This window comes from Bactrocera neohumeralis, chromosome 2, assembly GCF_024586455.1.
Source record: "Bactrocera neohumeralis isolate Rockhampton chromosome 2, APGP_CSIRO_Bneo_wtdbg2-racon-allhic-juicebox.fasta_v2, whole genome shotgun sequence".
Lineage (NCBI taxonomy): Eukaryota > Metazoa > Arthropoda > Insecta > Diptera > Tephritidae > Bactrocera > Bactrocera neohumeralis.
Genome location: NC_065919.1, coordinates 80,785,115 through 80,805,196, shown reverse-complemented (window position 1 = coordinate 80,805,196; position 20,082 = coordinate 80,785,115). Strand labels below are relative to the sequence as shown.

The 20,082-nt window shown below is 33.1% G+C and overlaps 1 protein-coding gene across 3 annotated transcripts in view; it reads left to right on the top strand.

Moving 5' to 3' along the window:
• LOC126751603 (elongation of very long chain fatty acids protein) overlaps positions 1-20,082 on the top strand; it is a 50,233-nt gene that overhangs the window by 26,536 nt on the left and 3,615 nt on the right. For all 3 annotated transcript variants that reach the window (XM_050462005.1, XM_050462008.1, XM_050462007.1), the window contains exons 2-7: positions 12,482-12,629; positions 15,822-16,012; positions 16,099-16,179; positions 17,135-17,297; positions 17,440-17,576; positions 17,641-17,934. In XM_050462005.1, coding sequence (XP_050317962.1) covers positions 12,569-12,629; positions 15,822-16,012; positions 16,099-16,179; positions 17,135-17,297; positions 17,440-17,576; positions 17,641-17,934 — 927 coding nt within the window. In that variant the 5' untranslated portion in view covers positions 12,482-12,568. The remainder of the gene's footprint in view (positions 1-12,481; positions 12,630-15,821; positions 16,013-16,098; positions 16,180-17,134; positions 17,298-17,439; positions 17,577-17,640; positions 17,935-20,082) is intronic.

The following is a 20,082-nucleotide window of genomic DNA, read 5'->3' as shown; positions in this document are numbered from 1 at the left end:
ATATAGAAAATGCATGAAAAAATTAGCGCAATGTATAGACTAATTTCTTGATAGATATAACAAAAAAAAAGAAATAAATAAAATAAACCATAAATAAATAAATACAACACAAAATTAATAAATAAAAAAATAAATCAATAAATAGAAAAAATTAAAAAAAGAAATAAGAAAAAAAATTGAATTTAAAAATAAATAAAAAAAAATTAAATTTAAAAATAAATAAAAAAAAATTAAATAAAAAATAATTATTATTATAATGTCAAAAAATGCTAAAACCTCTTAAAATCTCCAAAATAAAATTACAAATATGTAGATATGTATGTATGTGTGTATTACAAATATAAATTGTTTGCACACTTTGGGTTCGACTGCTTTTTTTATGAGTAGTTAATATTGCTTATCAAATAATTTATTATCTAGCCAAACGGCGCTTAGTTCTTGAGTGCTTTTCTAACAGGTGTACATTTAGATGCGTCAACGAATGATGTGCTTTTTCGCAAACGAAAATTTTTTTGATTACAAATGTTTATGACATTGTTAAACGCACAATCTTATCTATGCAGATCAAATGTAGTGTGAATTACCAACGATTATGGGGTCAAAATTAGCAAAATTCCGTATTGATAACAAATTATGTGTCATTATTTTTTAATTGCCAATATATCTACAAGAAATTCGGTATGGATTTGAGCATGACAATGTTACAAACTCGACAGATATTCTACAGATCAGGCATTTAGTTGAACACTCAAAATCTAGTTAAAGATTTTCATAAAATTGAATTTAGTTGTTTTACTTTTTTTACGGTGTATGAGTGCATTACGTAATTTTAACTCAAAAAACGGAAAATAAAATTATTAACTAATAATTTGTCGAATAATGCCTGCAATGCCCGAGCATGAATTTTAATTTCCTCGTCTTTTTCCGCCTGAGTCTAATATATCGTTTGAATCGAATGCAGCAAATGCCACCTCATAGTTGCAATTATTTACATTTCCCAAGTACTTTCATACGCTGCACTCAGCCTACAGCACATACAAAAAGACGGAAGCACTGCAGTTAGTTGGCTGCGACTGTCATCGGCGCGCGCTGTCACTGCAGCTTGAACAACAAAGCACTGCAACTGACTGCTAGCGACGCTGTCAAACGCACACAGCGCCTGGCAGTACGTGAAAAAGGGTGCAGCAGCAGTTGCAGCAACGGCGAAATAATATTTGCACAAGCGGCCGACCGTCCGTCCGTCCGTCATGCTCTTCACTGTCATTATGTAAGCGACCGCCTGCCCTGCTGCGCTGTCATGCGCGCTTGTGCGCATCCGCCGCGCGGCACAGGCCGACCGACAGTTGGCGGATGAGCGCCTGCTGCTTGTTTACCTTGACAAAGCGCTTTTGTTGGCGCATTCGCTTTTGCCTTATGCTATTTACTTGCGCATTTATGCTTTTTTCCTTCGTTTTGCTGCCGCTTTTTGGCGTGTTTTGCTGAACTTTAAACGGCGTCAGCGAGTCACAACGAGTGTAGGCCAAATTGATTTGCGCCAACAAGTGAAGAAATAACGCTAAACACCCACACTGCGGAGGCTAACTCAATTATCATCGGTTTGTTTTTTGTTATTCACTTTCCGTTTTGTGATTTTTTTGTATTTTTGAATTTATTTATTTTTGTGTTTTTTTTTACTTCTATTTTTTTTATTTTAATTTTGTTTTTTATGTTTTTTTTTTTTATTTTTACTTTATGCTATTTCTATTTTATCTTTATGTTTTTTTTATTATTATTATTTTTCCCCTTTGGCTACCTCCTCTCCTAACTGCTGATGAACTCATGTGATCAATATTTTTGAGTTCGTTCGCTGCTTCTTTTATGCCGCTTAAGCCCATTCATAAGCTTCCCACTCAACCCACTCAAGTCAAGTTAATTTTGTTGTTGTTGTACACTGGTGTCTAATTGCAATGGCGAGGCCAACGACCAGTGCTACTGACCTGCTAATAGCCCGCTAGACGTTGCAATAGCTGAAAGTTTGTAAATCGCGCTGCAAGAATTTGCAGCAGTTGCTTGCTAACAACAACAACAAAAGACAGAGTTAGTCATTTTTTATTTATTTATTTTTTGTTTAATTTTGTTTCGTTCATGACATTCAAAAAATTCAAAGGTGCACACATAGCGACGACGGCAAAACTTGCTGTGTCAGTTGTAATTGCAACGTACAACTACAGCAACAACAATGAGTTGAAGTCCAAATCTGCGGCAGTTTAGAGGAAACCGTGACCTTCCGTAGTGCAACGTGCGGAATGCATGTCGGAGTTTTTACAGTTATGCGTGCAAATGTACATATGGTCTTGTTGCACACTAACACACATACATATGTATATGTATGCAAACACTAGCTTATTGGAACTTGCTACACAGCAGGCATTGTTTATAGTTTTTTTGCAACATTTTGTATTTTTTGCTGTTTTTATTTGCTTGCTTCTTTAATATTTTATTTGTTGTTTTTGCTTTTGTTTTTGTTGATTTTGTTTTATTTTTTTTCTAAATTTTTTTTTTTTAATATTTTTTATATGTTTTTGGTTGTTGTTTTTTAAATAGTTTTGTTGATTTTATTTTGTTTCTTTTTTGCTTATTTTAATTAATTTTAAATATATATATTTTTAATTTTATTTTTGTTGTTTTTTTGAATATTTTTATTTTTTTTGATTTTAGTTTGTTTTTTTTTTATTTTATTTTTTTTTTATGTTTTTAATTTTATATATTTTTGTTGGTTTTATTTTATTTTTTTTTAAATATATTTTTAAATTTTATTTTGGTGCTGATTTTATTGTTGTTTTTAAATTTTTGGAATTTATTTGTTCTTGTTTTAAATATTTTTTTAAATTTTATTTTTGTTGTTGTTTTTAGCCATTTTTGTTGATTTTATTGTGGTTTTTTTGTTTAAATATTTTTTGTTGGTTTTAGTTTTGCTGTTGTTGTTGTTTTTGTTGATTTTATTGTTGTTGTTTTTAGTTTTGTTGTTGTTGTTTTTATTATTATTTTGTTGTTGTTGTATTGTTTATTTTATTTTTGTTGTTGCTTTTATAAATGTTTTTTTTGTTTTATTTCAACTTGCCATTAAATTCTGCATTTGCCAAGCTGTTGTATATTGCTGTTGTGCGCATTGACTCGTTTATATAACGGTGCACTGCATAACTTGTTGAAGGTTGTAAATTGCAGCCAACGATAATTGCACTTCGTGTAATTAATTCGCTGTTGCTGCTGTTTGACAACATTTTTATTAGACTGCTGGCTGCTGCTGTTTGTTTGTAACCACATTTGTCGTATTTATGATCTTCCGTATCTGTTTAGCTGCTCACACACATAAATGTATATGTATGTATGTACATATGTATGTGTACAGTTATTAAACGATTTGTTCAAGTTAATTGCAGCTTTTGCTAATTCAATGGAAATTCGTCAGATTCTATTCTAATTTTGAAATATTTTCTTCTATTAACACTTAGATAAGTGATACTTTTATACAGGGTGCACTTACGGCCTTTTTAGGTGTTTGTCTTGGCTTATCTTTCTATTTGTGTTACGCAGTTTGGTTTTTATCGATAGATGAGTGATCTTACAAGATTTAAAGTCTTATCAAAAAGCCTATGAAATCTATGAAACGATTTTTTAACGAGAGATAACTATTCGGCTGTCGAAAAACTTTCCTAGAAGTGCTGAGCTTTACAAAAATATAGTACGAATCAATATTCTTACTTTGGCCAGCATTGATGCATAAAAGTGCTGCTCGTTTATTCCGTTATTTAGTAAACACACATTTTTTAAATTATTAATTTTTTATTACAATTTTTAAATTAAACTCTTACATTAAAAATAATATAAAAGTAGTGCATTAAAGAGTGTTGCATACATGTAGGCGCATTATTACTATTTTAGCTAAGTCGCAAACCAAAAGGGTTATATCAACTTGTGAATCTCAAAAAATCGAATTTCGATATATGTACATATGTATATCGTATCTAGATTTGTATATTTGTACATATTCTCCAAAAACTCGAGGTTTATCCAAAGTAGCTTTATTTTAGCTAAGTCACAAACCTTATTTACATTTAAAGTATTATGCCAACTTGTGAATTTTCAAAAAATCAAATTATGTATGTATGTATATCGAATCTAGATTTGTATATTTGCAAAAATTCTCCGAAAATTTGAGGTTGATCCAGCAAATTGTTTCGGAGATATGAACATAATTGTAACAATTTTTAACTGGGTGTGATCGGCTTGCAAAACCTTAAACGCATTTTTTTCGAAACGCTATTTTTAGAGTCTGTAAGTAAAATTTCTCCGAACCGGCTTGAAATTCACATGACCTTCATAAATATATTTGTGTCATAATTTCGATTCTTAACCCATTCTGAATTCTAAATTTTTCACAAATGAGAAACGACTTAATAAAATAGTCGTAAACTTCCAATCATTTCCATGCATTTACGATTTAGAGAGATATTCCCGACATCTAAGCATTAGAATTTTACTACAAGCCTCTTTAAAGTTCTCTGACTTGTTTTAAACCCGTAAAAAGGGAAAATATATAAAAATTTCAAATCACTGGAAATATTCCTACCAAGCAACAGTTGAAAAAATTCCATCATTTGCTAAAGTGAAAACAACTTAAGCGTGATCCCTTGCATTGTTTAGCTATAAAAAATCTATGAAGCGTCAAATCACTTGAAATTCAAACGCCCCTTTGATTGCCGCCAAATTAATGCTTCTGTTCGCTTCGAACTTTGTACACGCGCTTCATGTTGCGCGCAAAACTCAATGCAATTGCGTCGTTGAAAGCGAAAAAACAAAAACAAAAAATACAAAAAAACAAAAAATACAAAAAAAATGCAAAAAACGAAAAAAAAACCTTCCAAAAACAAAAAAAAAATTCATGCAAAAAAAAACTATGAATATGGATTAAGACAACTTTGACGCCAATAAGCAGTGACAAATTTCACGGTTGTTAGTAATTAGAACAGCGGCAAGTGTCACAAAAGTCAGTGCATGGAAAACAAAAACAGCAAATAACAAACAAGCACAGGCGGAAAATAGCACAAAGCGAAACCACGAAATTCAAATTAAATACATATTTAATTCGTTTAAATGAAAATTAATGTTTGCGCAATTTTCAAGGTGTGTGTGTGTGCGAGTGTGTGCGGTTGTTTGCATATGATGGCATGTCAAATCAATGCAGTGTTCTATTTGGAGCGCCACAAAGCAACACAACAACAGCTCTATAAATATGTATAGAAATGTTCGTATTTTTTTACACTCGTATTTACCGTTTTAATCGCATTTTTTCCATGAATGGAATTTTTACTCTTTCACTTATTTGTATTTTTGCGAAAAAGGCAATTAATGTAAATAAATGCGAAAACCGAAACACTTAACATTCCACGACATGCATTACAACAACAATTATATTTTGCTATTTTCATTTATAATATATTCAATGGAAAGCTTTTACTTAAAATATTATATGAGTCCATGTATTATATGTAGAGAATATCAGTAGGGCTCCCTTTTTGTTTTCATATACGAAGCTTTTCATGTGCCTGTGAAGGGTGTTATAGCTACTGTACGTAGTTAAGGTTTTTCCCTTCTTTTTAAGTTATATTTTTAGTTTTTTTTTTCATAATATATTTTTAAAATATTATTTCTTTGCACGACTTTATTATGAAACAGTTTAATTAGATGATGTGCTTCGAAGCATTTCTTTATTACTTACTATGGGCAAAAAGTAGTAAGACTTTATTCATAATTTTGAAATTTGAAATTTATTCTTCAAAATCTAAGTCGTATCCCTCAAAGTGATCTTTCTTGACCCCAATACACTTGTTCAAACGTTTTTTTCCAATCCTTCAATGCGCGTAGGGATTCACGTTTAATATTTTCAATCAACTCAAAAGTGTTTTGCGGAAGGGGTACCTTGAGATAATCGATGAAAACTGTCAACGTAACCTTGAGTTTTGACCTGTTTGACGTGTTGAGATAATCGATGAAAACTGTCAACGTAACCTTGAGTTTTGACCTGTTTGACGTGTTTTTTCGACTTCGGCTCACCTTTGCCATGATATTCGGCAGGTTGATCTGTTTCCGAGTCGTTAGCATAGATGCAAGACCCGTCGCCAGTAATAGTACGTTTCGTGACATCCTGGTAGTCGGAGAGCATTGTTTCACAGACGAAAACAATCGAAAAAAAATTTGTGATTTTGGAACCAATCGTGCTTTCACTTTTCTTAGGCCCAATTGATCTTTGAAAATGGCTTTCAGTGATCGCTCCGATGTTCCAACGATGCCAGTAAGATCTCTGAATATTAGTCATCGATTCTCAAACACCAATTCTTTCTTTTTTTTTATTTTATTGACGTGTTGATCATCAATTGCTGCCGATGACCGTTTGGGACGTGGATCGTCGTCAACGCGTTCTCAACCCTCTTTGAATAATTTTTACCAATCAAAAACACTTGCTCGAGACAAACATTTATCACCGTAGCCTTTTCCAACATTCTGAACGTTTCGACATCAGAAATTTGAAAAATTTAATGGAACTTCTTTGTTGGATAACTTCATCCATCGCAAAAATCTCCATCGCACTTCAGAAAGACAAGCGTATACTAAACACTAATTATTGTTTTGTTGTCACATTTGGCACAGATGTCACTGATAGTCATACCAACCTAGAAAAAAAAATATTTCTGCGTATGGATTTTAGCAAGAAATTTAAATTATAAAGTCTTACTATTTTTTGCCCACAGTAGTATACACAAATGTGAATTTCACACAATTTAAGAGGGCAGCCTGCTTTAGAAGCTTCAAAAAATCTATTTTTTTTGCTTAAATCTCTTTAAAAATTATCTAAGACTATGTCCACAAAGTTATAGATGGGAATTCGAAATATTGTCGAAGCTAGAAGGGAAATAGTGACCGAGCGTCTAGCAGATATATGAGCGCTTGGGCAGAAAGCGAAAACTTTGACGCGCGATTTCTCGGTTTTTCATTCTTACGATTTTTCTTAATTGGCGGGCGTATGGAATTGTGGCTACGTTTATTATCTTTGGCATTAAATTATCTTCTATTTAAACTAAAAAAAACTAAGAAAAGTCAACATGAACATATTTTTAAACAAAACAAATTTAAAGTAACAATTTTTTGCTCAAAAACCACTTTTTTTAATAATTAAAAAAAAAAATTGTAGAATTTTACACATTTTTTTTGTAATTTTCTTAGTTTAACTAGAAGATAAGTTATTAACAAATATGAATATCTTTGATTTTTTTTTTTTGTTTCCGATACAAATTGCGACCTGCATACTGCCCTCCGTCCGACAAATGCACTTGCGAGATGCATCGGGCAATTGCTTCCCAAAGGCAGAATATCAAAAATTTCGTATACAAAAAATTTTCGGATGATGTTTAAATATATAACTATAAACCCTAAAAATTTCGCTTTAATCAATTACTTCTTTCCCTCCCAAAAAAATCCTCCAAAAATCGATTTTTTGAAGCCTCTAAAGCTGGCTCCCACTTAACCTATTCTCCTAATAAACAATTATAAGTATTTATTTTATACTTCAGTCTTTGTTTACATATAAATAATTATCGGTAATAATTAAATTACTTTACGCTTCACAAGTGCTGTCGTCTCCGATAAAGCAAACATCTTCGTACTATGTTGCACTACTTCAAATGCTTTCGGATGGATACATAAAACTTCCAGCAAACTGTTTCTTTAGCTTACCAATCCTAGTCGTGGGGTTTTAGTCAAACCACAAAATTGTATATTTAGCTCATTGTTCAAATTTATTTTAAGCATTTCACTGAAAATTGTGTCGTTAATATTTATTTTTAATAGGAATAGCTTGGTTTTCACATAGTCAGCATGACTAATTGTAGAGTTGCACAAATATTGACTTGTCCAATAAGTCTCCATAATTTTTTAATAAATAAAGTCTTATCAGTTCATGTTCAATATTCAAAACGTGCATACTTCAACTATAACGTTCACTACAAACTAAAACAATCCAGTAGTAAATTGAGTTGTGTAGTTCAACGGAAAAGTTTATTTGGGATCACTATTAGTTCAAGGTCGATAATACAAAAGTAAGAAAGGGCTAAGTTCACGTGCGAAATCATCTCATTTTCATTGAGATAACTCTCATATTGACCGATATATGCGGTACAAAGTCACCCGAAAGTTGGGCTAAGGGCTAAGGGAAGTATTTTCCCGATTTAATCCATTTTTGACATACAGACACAATATTTTCAGAGAAGTATTATCGCTGAATTTCAATTATATATCTTACACAATGACCCATATTTTGAATCAAAAGTCAACTATAGATATGGGGGTCCAAATATTCCGTACTTAGGGGCTTGGAACGGTTTTTGTTTGATTTGAATATTTTTGCTCATGAAGTGTCATATCTTAAAGGCATTATTCGGCAAAAGTTTATCCTGTTATATTATTCTCTTCTTAATTTTTATACCACAACGTAAAAGGATGAAATGAAATTTAAAATTGTTTTATATAGAAGTAGGCGTGGTTGCAGTTCGATCTCGTCCATTTTCGTACAGTGACATAGGAATATGATAAGAATTAATATTGTCGAGATCGGTCGGTCGGGTTACGAGATATGGGATTACAAGGAAAAATGGCCGGTGCCATGCCCATTGTCCAATTTTCACACTGGTTTCCATAAAGCTTTCCCATACCATCTCGGAGATAAATTATAACTGGCTTATCTAGTTATTGAGTCATCATCCAATTTTATCAATTTTCACACTGTCGGTAGGAGTTCTTATAATATTTGTGCTGGGCGAATTTAGTTATTGTAGCTTTGTCGCAGCAAAATATTGGAAAATCGATTATTTTGACAGTTCACCATACATCTCAAACATAAAAACTGACTTGTGTCCAACAAATTGTCACAAACATCAGTTCTTCATAAGCAAAGAAACTTTAAACCCGACTTCATGAATGAATTAAATCGTGCTTTTCCTCTGAAGTATTTAATATGGCTTTATTTCGATTAAACTTGCAAAACGCCAATAGTTTGCATAATTTGTGTGAAATAGACAAAATGGATTTATGCTTCTGTTTATGCAAATGGGTAAAACACCCCATAATATTACACAGAAAAACCTCAGGCAATTGCAACATATGCATATATTTGAAATAAATATACATATAGTATGTATGTCATTTATACGCCAACTACTACCGACTGCAGCTACCTAAACATTGTAGTATGTAAATATATTTTGCAAAAAGAAAAACAAAATGACTAAAACAAATCACGTGCACTTGTGTGTCTATTCGTATTGAAATGCAAAATACCAATGGAAAAACTATCAATCACTCATTCACTGCTCGATTTATATATTTATGAGTAGGAGTGGATGCAAAAATGCCAGTGTCAACGAACGCCACTCCGATGTGTACATATATAGGCATTTTGCCCTTTGTGAACTACGCCTTAACCCATAACGCAAGGCTCTGAAAATTAAAAATAATATCTTCTTCTTCTTTATTGGCGTAGACAGCTATTACGCGGTTATAAACGCGCCAGTCGTTCTTCCGAATGAAAATTCTAAAAATTAAGAAAATACATATATATACATACATACATATATTTATAAATGAGAAAATAATAGTTAACTGTATATAATAAGCTGTGTAAGGAGTAATTGATTGCTCTTACTAGATTTTAGTTTTTCAAATATCAACTCGTTTTTTTTTATTTTTTTGTTGTTTTACTTCCAATCCACATTCGTGCTGTCGAAATTTGATATTCTAACCTCAAAACCCTGCTTCATCGCACCGTATACCTTTTAAATTGCAGTCTTTGCACAGTTTCTCTGGCAACTTATACGTTAGAGATTGAAAATCAAAGCAATTTTTGTTTACTATTAACTGTGTTAGCAATATTTGCAAATACGCTGCGGAATCTCCATAAACCATTCATATTACTACCTCAATGCATTCAGATCTCATTACCCGCGATTTCAATTAGAATTTTATTTTGCCAATAAATGATTTTAATCATAAATTTGTTGCCTACATTTAGGCTGACTATGAAAGAAAATACTTTCTATCACATTTACTTATTACTTTTTTATTACATAATAATGAAGTAAACGCAACTAATTTAGTAAAATTAAATTAATTAATTAATAAACACCCAAAAAATAAATTAATTAAATTACAAAAAAAAATTAAATTAATTAAATTTTTAAAATAATTTTTTATATTTTAATTAATTAAAAATAATTTTCTTTAAGATGTTTGTGAAATATTATTAAAACAGGAGTGCTGAAAATTAAAAATTAGTATAGATGAAATAGTTGCATTGTCCTTGCAGCTTATTAATATCACTAAACAATGTTTCAGCAACATTTGTTTAGCTTTCTGAATATATAAAACTTAATTTATAGCTAATTGCTTTTTTGAATTTATTTGCGTTCGTAAACTTCAAACTTATTAATGTTGCTAAACTATATTTCAGCAACATGTGTCTAGCTGCATAAATATAAAAAAAAATAATTTGGTTACTTTTTGAAATTTATATGCATTCGCAAAAATTGCAGCTTAGTGATGTTGCTAAACAATGTTTCAGCAACATGTATTTAACTGCATTAATACAAAAAATTTAATTAATATTTACTTTCTTTTTCTATCATTGTTTTGCACTTGTAAACAGTATAGCTCATCGATGTTGCCAAAGAATGTTTCAGCAATATGTGTCTGGATTCTTGAATACATAAAACTTAATTATTAGTTACTTCTTTGAATTTTTTTAATTCGTAAACATTAAAGCTTATTGATGTTGCTAAACAATGTATCAGCAACATGTGTCTAGCATCATGAATATAAAAAATGTTACTTTCGTACATTTTTTTCCACTCGTAAACATCTATAAGCTGGTGTTGCAAAAAAATGTTTCAGCAACATGTGTCTAGCTTCATGAGTATTTAAAACTTAATTTCTGGTTAATTTTTTTTAATTTATTTGCGTTCCTACACAACTACCTTCACCAAGGTTTAATAAATAAGTATGTTGCGCGAATAAAAAAAGTACAGAATTTAATGGGAATTTTTGCATTGTCGACATCCTGTTTCACGCACTTTGCCTAAACATATTTACATTTTACGCACATTCACTTTTGAAAGCTCGAGAATGTCAGTTACTTAGCGCGCCCGTCATTATATGTACATACATACGTATGTATGTATGTATGTAGATGTATCTACCCGTCTAGCTGTGTGTCTGTCTGTGCGCCGTTACAACTGTTGACGTCTCAGCTGACTCAATGTCAAATTAATTGCCAAATCGTTGTTGTAATTGCTAGCGTAACGTTTTGATTACCTGCCAGTTATTGTATGTTTATATGAATAAATGCACTAACATACATATTTATGTATAGCATATACATATACACATACTTTGATGTATCTATATATGTTTGTATGTACATATGTATGTGTGCATCGTACGTGTGCTTTGAATTGTAATAACCGAGCGTAACGCGAAATTAATGCACTACAAAGTAACTTGTAATTAATGACACTAATTTTATATCAAAAAACAAAAACATACACCCAGCTAGCAACAACAACAAAAACACATTTTTTCCTGCTCCCGTTATTATCGCGCTGATTAGTGATGCTACGGTGCTTCGTACCCGCCTTTCAATTAACAAATTAATACAAGCTTGTTTGTTGTTTTTGTTGCTGCTGCTTTTGTTGTTTTTGTTTTTGCTCTGCGGCTGTAATATTCCGCAATGAGCTGCCAGTAATGTGTGCTTAGGCAGAAATTTCCATCGAGGTGATTGCAAATCAAAAAACACTAAAACAATGCAACAACAACAACAAATACAACAACGATGGAAATGGGCGCAGGAAAATATTGTGCATTCACGTACGCTTAAGCAGTCAATCAGTGAGCCTCCGCTGCATAATGCGATTAAACCAGTTTAAATTTATCGCCGCTTAGCCCTAACAGCGGCAACAATGGCAATAACCGTGCACAATTAACCGTAATCTTTTCTCCATGTGTATATGTGTGTGTGTGCTTGAGTGTGTGCATCAGCGGCGGCCGATAAGGAAACGTCACTGCAACACTGCCGTGGAATATTTTTTAACATCCTCACGTCGTTGGCATTGAAGTATCTTTTGTGCCCCAACTACTTGCCTTGTTGTTGTTGTGCGGGGTTTTTGCACACGCTTGTTTGTTCTCGTCCTTATCGTTGACGGCGTTGCACTTTGTTGCACTGGGGATTTTCCTAAATGTGCCGTTAAAAAAGATTGTTGCTGCGCAGGGTTTACTATTTTTACTTCCTCACTCATCCCTTCCAAATCGTATTTTTACATCTTTTTGATTATCGGCACTCAGCCGCTAAGAATAAATATGCATTTTAATAAAAACAAGCTTATTTTTTATTTCTTTGCAGTTGGCAACTGAGCAATAAATACTAAAAGCTATCAAAATAAACACATAAAAACAAAAAAACAAAACCAAAAACAAAGCGCACATCAAAATGGCTGTTATACTACATGAAGTTTACGACTGGTACAGAGACCTCATGGACAATCGAAGTGGTGAGTGGTAATTGCAATTAAACATAGTTCTACTTTTAAGAATATTAATTATTATTATTTTTTGTTATTTCTATAACCCAAAGAAAAAACTATAAAAATTTAAAAATTGCAATTTTCTGATCAAACTTTAAGAAACCAAATATCAGGGCTATCTGTCAACCAGTATTTTTACACAAACTGCTTAAGTCGGTTCAGTTTTATCAAAAACAAAAGCCTACGAGTGGTACAAAGCTTTTAAAGGCTTCCAAGAGATCGTTCTGAACGACCTCAGACCTTTTCAACTGATGAAAATATTAAAAAAAACTGAATACTTTGAGTATGAAACGCGTTCTTGCTTGACTCATCCCAATAAAAATGTTTTTTTTTTTTTCAAAAAGAATGCCGTAAACAGGTCTCTTTGAACATGTTTGATCGTGCGAATTCCGATCCCACATTCATGGAGAGTATTATAACTACCGATGAGACATGGGTTTATTAGTTTGACATGCAAATAAGTCAACAATTATCGGAATGGAATGAAAAACGAGCCAAAACTAAAAAAAACACGCCAAAGTCCCATCCCAAAAAGTGCTTATGGAAAGTGTTTCGAGGACTGGAAAACTCTTTGCTGTTAGTGTATTACATCTGGTGGGGATTACTTTGAAGGGGACAAAATATTGATGAATAATAAAAAAAATTTGCATTTTATATAAAATTTCCGGGTACTTTTTGTCACAATGTATATGTTACAGTGATTCGATATCGGAAGAAGAAATAAAAAGAAGTCATTCGGTGCAAAGTCAGGACTAAATGGTGAATGACTCATCAAATTCATGTTTTAAGTACACAAAAATGCACTTGTTTCCGACGATTTGTGAGAGCTCGTATTATCATGGTGAAGAGTGATCCGTCTTCGGTGATTCTCCAGATTTCTTGCAAGACAACTGGCAAATAAGAATTTACTGTTCTGCATTGTACTAGTGGCTTGATTGCTACATGTCCAGTTTTTCCAAAAAACAGGCAACCATTTGATTGGAAGTGCTTCGTGTGCGAACAACCTTTGTTGAATTCAGCTCATTTGGAAAGAGCAACACCGTCGGCTGCTGTTTGATTTCGGGCTCATTCGCCTAAATCTACCAGTTTTCAACGTCTCAATATGTTATCGATTTGCAAAATTCAATATTTATTACCAGTCACGATGTCATAGACGTGTTTCGAAGCACATCTATCATATTTTTTAACATTTCTCTCGACCAATCGACACGAGTTTTTGAGCGATTGCGAAATTGTGTGTAATCCAACGTGAACTTTTTTTTTCAATCAAGTGATCATGCAATATTGAATGCATGCTGGTCCCTCTAATGTTTATAGTTGTCTCAATCTTAAGATATGTATGTCACATCTTGCAATATCCATTTGCGACGGTATCAATGGTTTCCGGAATAACAACTGATTTTAGACGACCTCCACGAAATTCGTCTTGCAATGATCTACGACCTCGTTTGAATTTACCATACAATCGAAAAACACTAGTTCTTGATGGAGCCTCATCGTCAAAAATTGGAATCAAGTTCATCGGAGCACAGTTGCTGTGATAATCGCGCGAGAATGTTCGCAATTCAATTCCATTTTTTGTTCAAGAAGAATATTTTGAGTTACTGTTAAGAATAAAAGTAGCGCTCATATGTCAAAACGTAACAATCAAGAAATATGTATATGCTTTGGTGTCTACAATACATCTCAACGTCGAAATAACGACATTGATCTGTAGAACGGAGTCCTAATCCAGCAGAACACTCCTTATCATGCAACGCCCGTAAATATCACCTAGCATCTTTGCTTGGTGAAAATGATATATGTATGATTATTCATGGCAAGCTTTTTTCCTTTGATGCACAGAGTCAGATTTGTATTGCAAGTGGTTTACTAAACTAAGGTTGGGGTTATACGTAGGTTGCTATATATATTTCTGGCCTAATAATGTAAATAGGCATATTTATCAACGAAAATGTTTTTTTTTTTTTTTTTTTTTTTTTTTTTGTTTTTTTTTTATTTTTTTTTGTCGATTGCTGTTTTGTTTCGGGCTCATACGCATAGATCCATGTGACGATCTTATAAACGTCTTTTGAAGCACCGCGATCGTATTTTTTCAGCATTTCTTTACACCAATCCACACGAGCCTGTTTTTGAGCGATTGTCAAATTGTGCGGGATCCAACGAGAACAAACCTTTTTTACGGCCAGGTGTTCATGCAATATCGAATGTATGCTGGTGGGAGAAATGCATAGGCATGCATGCGACGGCATCGATGTTTTCTGGCACAACGGCTGTTTTTGGACGACCTTCACGGAATTCGTCTTTGAGCGAGCGTCGGCCACGATTGAATTCGTTGTACCAGTTTTTCACAGTGCTATAGGATGGTGCTTCATAGCCATACAAAGATTTTAGTTCATCGATGCACTCTTGTCGTGATAATCCACGTCGAAAGTTGTGAAAAATGATTGCACGAAAATGTTCACGAGTTAATTCCATTTTTTGGCCGAGATGAATTTTTTAATTCCCTGTAAATAAAACAATTCACGATTAAATGACAAAACGTTCTGAGTGATGTTATGCTAAAAAATGTCAAACTTTCCAATGGAGATGTCAGATTGCACCTGGCAACACTTAGTGTTGCCCTAGGCCAGAATATATATAGCAGCCCTCGTATCATTATATATCACATTGCTAAATAGATTACCGACTAGTTTAGAAGCTATCCGAAAATAAATCGAATATTCTACATATGAGAAAGACAATCTACTTCAATGAAACATATTAAATAATTTTTTTGATCTAGCATTTCAACTTTAAATATATAAATCAATACGTAGTTTTAGTTTCTAAATAGTTTTGAATGTCTCTCTGAATGTATCAATATGTTAGCACTTTCCCTATTTCACGTTTTGTTGTTTATGCTAGTCCATTTAATTTATGCCAGTTGTTTGTTCGATTCACCATTCTTCACGCTTCTTATTTTTTGTTGAATCGAATACAATTCTATTGTTTTTTCACCATATTGCCACGTGACAGAATCGCTTTTGTTTCGTATTATATAAGTAGTAAATCCGGTCGTTTACAATGTTTTTCACATTTAAATTTTATAACAATTTATTAGCAATGATTATTTAAATGACTCAATGCCGGTTTTTCATATTTTTAACGTTTTTACAGATCCACGTGTCAAAGACTGGCCCATGATGTCATCGCCATTCCCCACCTTAGTAGTCTGCGTATTCTATGCCTACTTCAGCAAATCGCTTGCGCCGCGCCTGATGGCGAAGCGAAAAGCATTGGATCTGCGCAAAATACTCGTCTACTATAATCTATTTCAGACAATATTCAGCGCGTGGATTTTCTATGAGGTGAGTTTTCGATTCTATTCTCCCAAATCACATACATGAATCTGCAAATAAAAAGTATTATCTAATTTTATATTCTTGCTTTGCAGTACTTAAGAAGCGGCTGGTGGGGTAATTACAGTTTCAAATGTCAGCCCGTCGATTACTCCAACAATCCATTGGCATTGCGCGTAAGTGTGCATCTTTGATCTATTTGTTTTGATTACATAATATGTAGAAGTTAGGTAGTAGTATGTGTGTATGTGTGCTTAAAAAACAATACAAAATTGGTAACTTTGGCTGCATCGAATACCCTTTACAAATAAAAAAAAGTTTTTTTTATGAAAACTTGTTTTTGATCGGCAAGTTTGTATGGCAGCTATGTGCTATAGTCTTTCGATCTGAACAATTTTATCGAAAAATGTAGCGCTCCCTCGGACAATATTCTATGTCAAATTTCGTGAGAATATCTTGCCAAATGAAAAAGTTTTTAATACAAAAACTTCATTTTGATTGTGCACTTTGTATGGCAGCTATATGATGTAGTAGTCCAATCTGAACAATTTATTTGGAGATTGTAGCGTTGCCTTAGATAATAATATACGTCGAATTTCGTGAAGATATATTGCCAAATAAAATAGTTTTCCATACAAAACCTTGTTTTTGATCGCTCAGTTTGTATGGCAGTTATATGCTATTGTGGTCCGTTATCGGTGATTTCGGCAAATGAGTAGCCGCTTGGGGAGAAAAGGATGTGTGTAAAATTTCAGATCGAGATCTCAAAAGCTGCGGTACTAGTTCGCATATATACAGGCAGACTCAGTTCGTCGCGCTGAACCTTTATATGTATATTTTACAAACTTCGTAGCAAACTTAAAATATTATGTTCTAGAGTATATAAACACGTACACACAAACACATGTTCACACATATGGCAGTTAGATAAAGGTGAAAGTATTCGCATAAAATTTCCATTATTTTCTATATAGTATATAATTTTTTTATTATTGTAAACTTTGATGCTATTCATAAATACGCTTCATACATTCACATATTTACCGCTGCATGTAGAACATACATATACATACATACATATAATTGATCGAATTTATTTTGATTTTTTAATTTTTGCATTTTCACTCGCAGATGGCACGTACTTGTTGGTGGTATTACATTTCAAAATTCACAGAGTTCTTTGATACGCTATTCTTCATATTGCGCAAGAAAAATGAACATGTATCAACGTTGCATGTCATCCATCATGGCTGCATGCCCTTCTCCGTATGGATGGGCATGAAATTCACGCCAGGTAAAAATCGGCTTTTAATTGCTAGCAGTGCGCGCGTCTTAAACGAAACGCTTTTATTTACGTATTGCGAAATTAAAAAATTTTAAACAACAACAACAAAAATTACTAATTTGAAACTTTGAACTCTCTTCCAACACTTTAGGCGGTCACAGCACATTCTTCGCGCTGCTCAACACCTTCGTACACATTGTTATGTACTTCTACTATATGATCGCCGCAATGGGTCCCAAATACCAGAAGTTCATCTGGTGGAAGAAATACCTAACCACCTTCCAAATGGTAAGCACAATAGTTGTCACAAAAATACCATATTGTTGTATTTTTAATTATTATTTGCTTTTAGGTACAATTTGTCGCCATTTTCACCCATCAGTTCCAGTTGCTGTTCAGAGAGTGCGATTATCCCAAAGGCTTTATGGTTTGGATTGGTCTGCATGGCATTATGTTCCTGTTTCTATTCTCTGACTTTTATAAAGCCAAGTACACAAATGCACGCGCTCGCAGCGCGGCGGTGAAAGCCAACAACACAAATGGTTATACCAAATTACCTGCGTCGAATGGCAAATGCATACCTGTCAGTAATGGTGATTTGTCCAATCATTTGGTGGCGTCCAACAACAATAAGGGTGCTTGCATGGTAAGTACTTGTACTTATTATTTCTTTTTGTGTTTTTTTTTTAATTTTACACCTGGAAGATTTGAAATAAGTTTTATTAAACTTTTGTTGTTGTTGTAGTAATATAAAATCGTGTTATATCATATTCCGACTAAAAATTTGAAGTGATTAATTTACATGTAATTTATTCGCTAATCTAGAGTGCTATCATTGCCATTGGAGATTTATAAAACAGCTGTTTTTGGCATTAAAAATTTCACATCGTGTAATATTTATCGAAAAACAATATTTGATTGTCCTACAAGTATTTCGTTATAAAAGACGTTTTGTTTTAAATATTTTCCATTTAATGGAAATAATGTAGGAATTTTTTGGCCTTGGGAGTGCATTGACAAGGGAATTCAGCATTGCTTTTATGTCATTGTTTGTTTATATTTTTTTCGCTTTGTAGTGTCTAAATCAGCTGTGATAATAATAAATTTTCTTATAGACAAACAGATGACTTTAAATCAGAATCATACTGAAATATTTCTAGGCGGTTAGCTTGAAATCTAAGATGAGATTAACAAGTGTCATTTTCGTATGGCGAAAATTTGCTAAAAATAGTAGATAAGTGAGATAATCTACTAAAGAGTTCAAATCTGGTGATTAATTGTCGGTCGGTTTCCATAAGCTTATGCTTAGGTTGCGTTAGCTCTCAGTGCTGTATACTTGATCATAAGCTTATGCTTAAGTTGCGTTAGCTCTGAGCGGTATATACTTGATCATAAACCTCTTTTTAAGTATGTAGGGTTTAACTGACTGGAAAGGGTTGTTGTCAGTTCAACATAAAAAAAAATATTGCATATTCCTCTTAACTGACGGGAATTCGTAAACTCATATTCCAGATTTAATATGAAATTTTGCTGACTGACGCTACTTACGTATCCAGACAAGGTTGGATCGCAGAAATTGCAGCTTCATAAAATACGAGTCAATTCTGGTGGCGTAGAACCGGCTATAGTGGGAATCGATTGCCTTTTATTATGCAATCTATTGTAATACAAACAAACACATGTTACAATTTTAGAACTAAAAGCTAGCTTTGAAAAATTTTAGGTTAGGTTGAGCGAGCTTGTACGAGCAAATTTCTCATGCGGTCCCTTAATGTCAAGAGAATGCGGCTCCAAGGCCACATTTTATGCATTATCTACTATCTTCAAGAAAATTGTCTTCTCAAATAAGACCTTAACCTCCAGTGCAGTTCAAACTCGTTTATAAATCATATGAACTTTCAACAAAAATAGTTTGCATAATAAAAGCAAAGCAAAAATCGTGAATAATGTCAATGCCTTCGCGTAGCACATACGCATACATCCTCAGCACACGCCATAGATTGTACTTTGTTGTCCATTTTCATTTATGAAGAAACGTTTACACACAAGTGTTTCTTTTCTAAGTTCTATTTAATATACACTTAAGCCACTGCATATGCTTATGTCAATTAGTAATCAAAACAAATTTATAATAATGGCCTACCCTAAGTCAATTACCATGTATGAATGTGCTTTCAGCATTTTCTAAAAGCGCTTCAAATAAATTTGTGCCAAGTGCTTAGGCAAACGCGCCTAATTACAGAACTAAACATCGAGCAGTAAACTAACGCACAGGTGCCAATTTGTTGAGTTATTATCATTTACGTTGTTGTTGTTGTTATTGTTATTGTTTTGCATGTGGAGCTACCGCTGTCCAGTACTTCTCCAGTGTAGAAGTTTTAAACTTTAATTCAAGTAAATGTTTGTGCAATTATATAATTCAATGTCTAAAGTGTAAGTGTTTAATGTATTGACCGCGGCACGTGGTTGACATTCTAGGGTGTTGGCAATGTGTTTTTTGAGCCACTAATGTCTTCATTATTTGGAAATAAACACTTTTATAGGCTAATATGACGCATGTTGAGGTGTTGCAGTGACGTATTTGCAGTAATCTATATGCATACTTACATATAGCATCGTACATTAGCATTATTTTACAATTGAAGAAAGTATAAGAAACTTTAATTTTCAAAACTTTAAGCATTCTCTATTGACGTACTCACCGGTTACGAGTTTATAGCCGAACTTTAAGCATTACTCAGACAAGAAAAAAGCAAAAACACGTTATTTACAGCTGCACTGACGCTACAAGGCC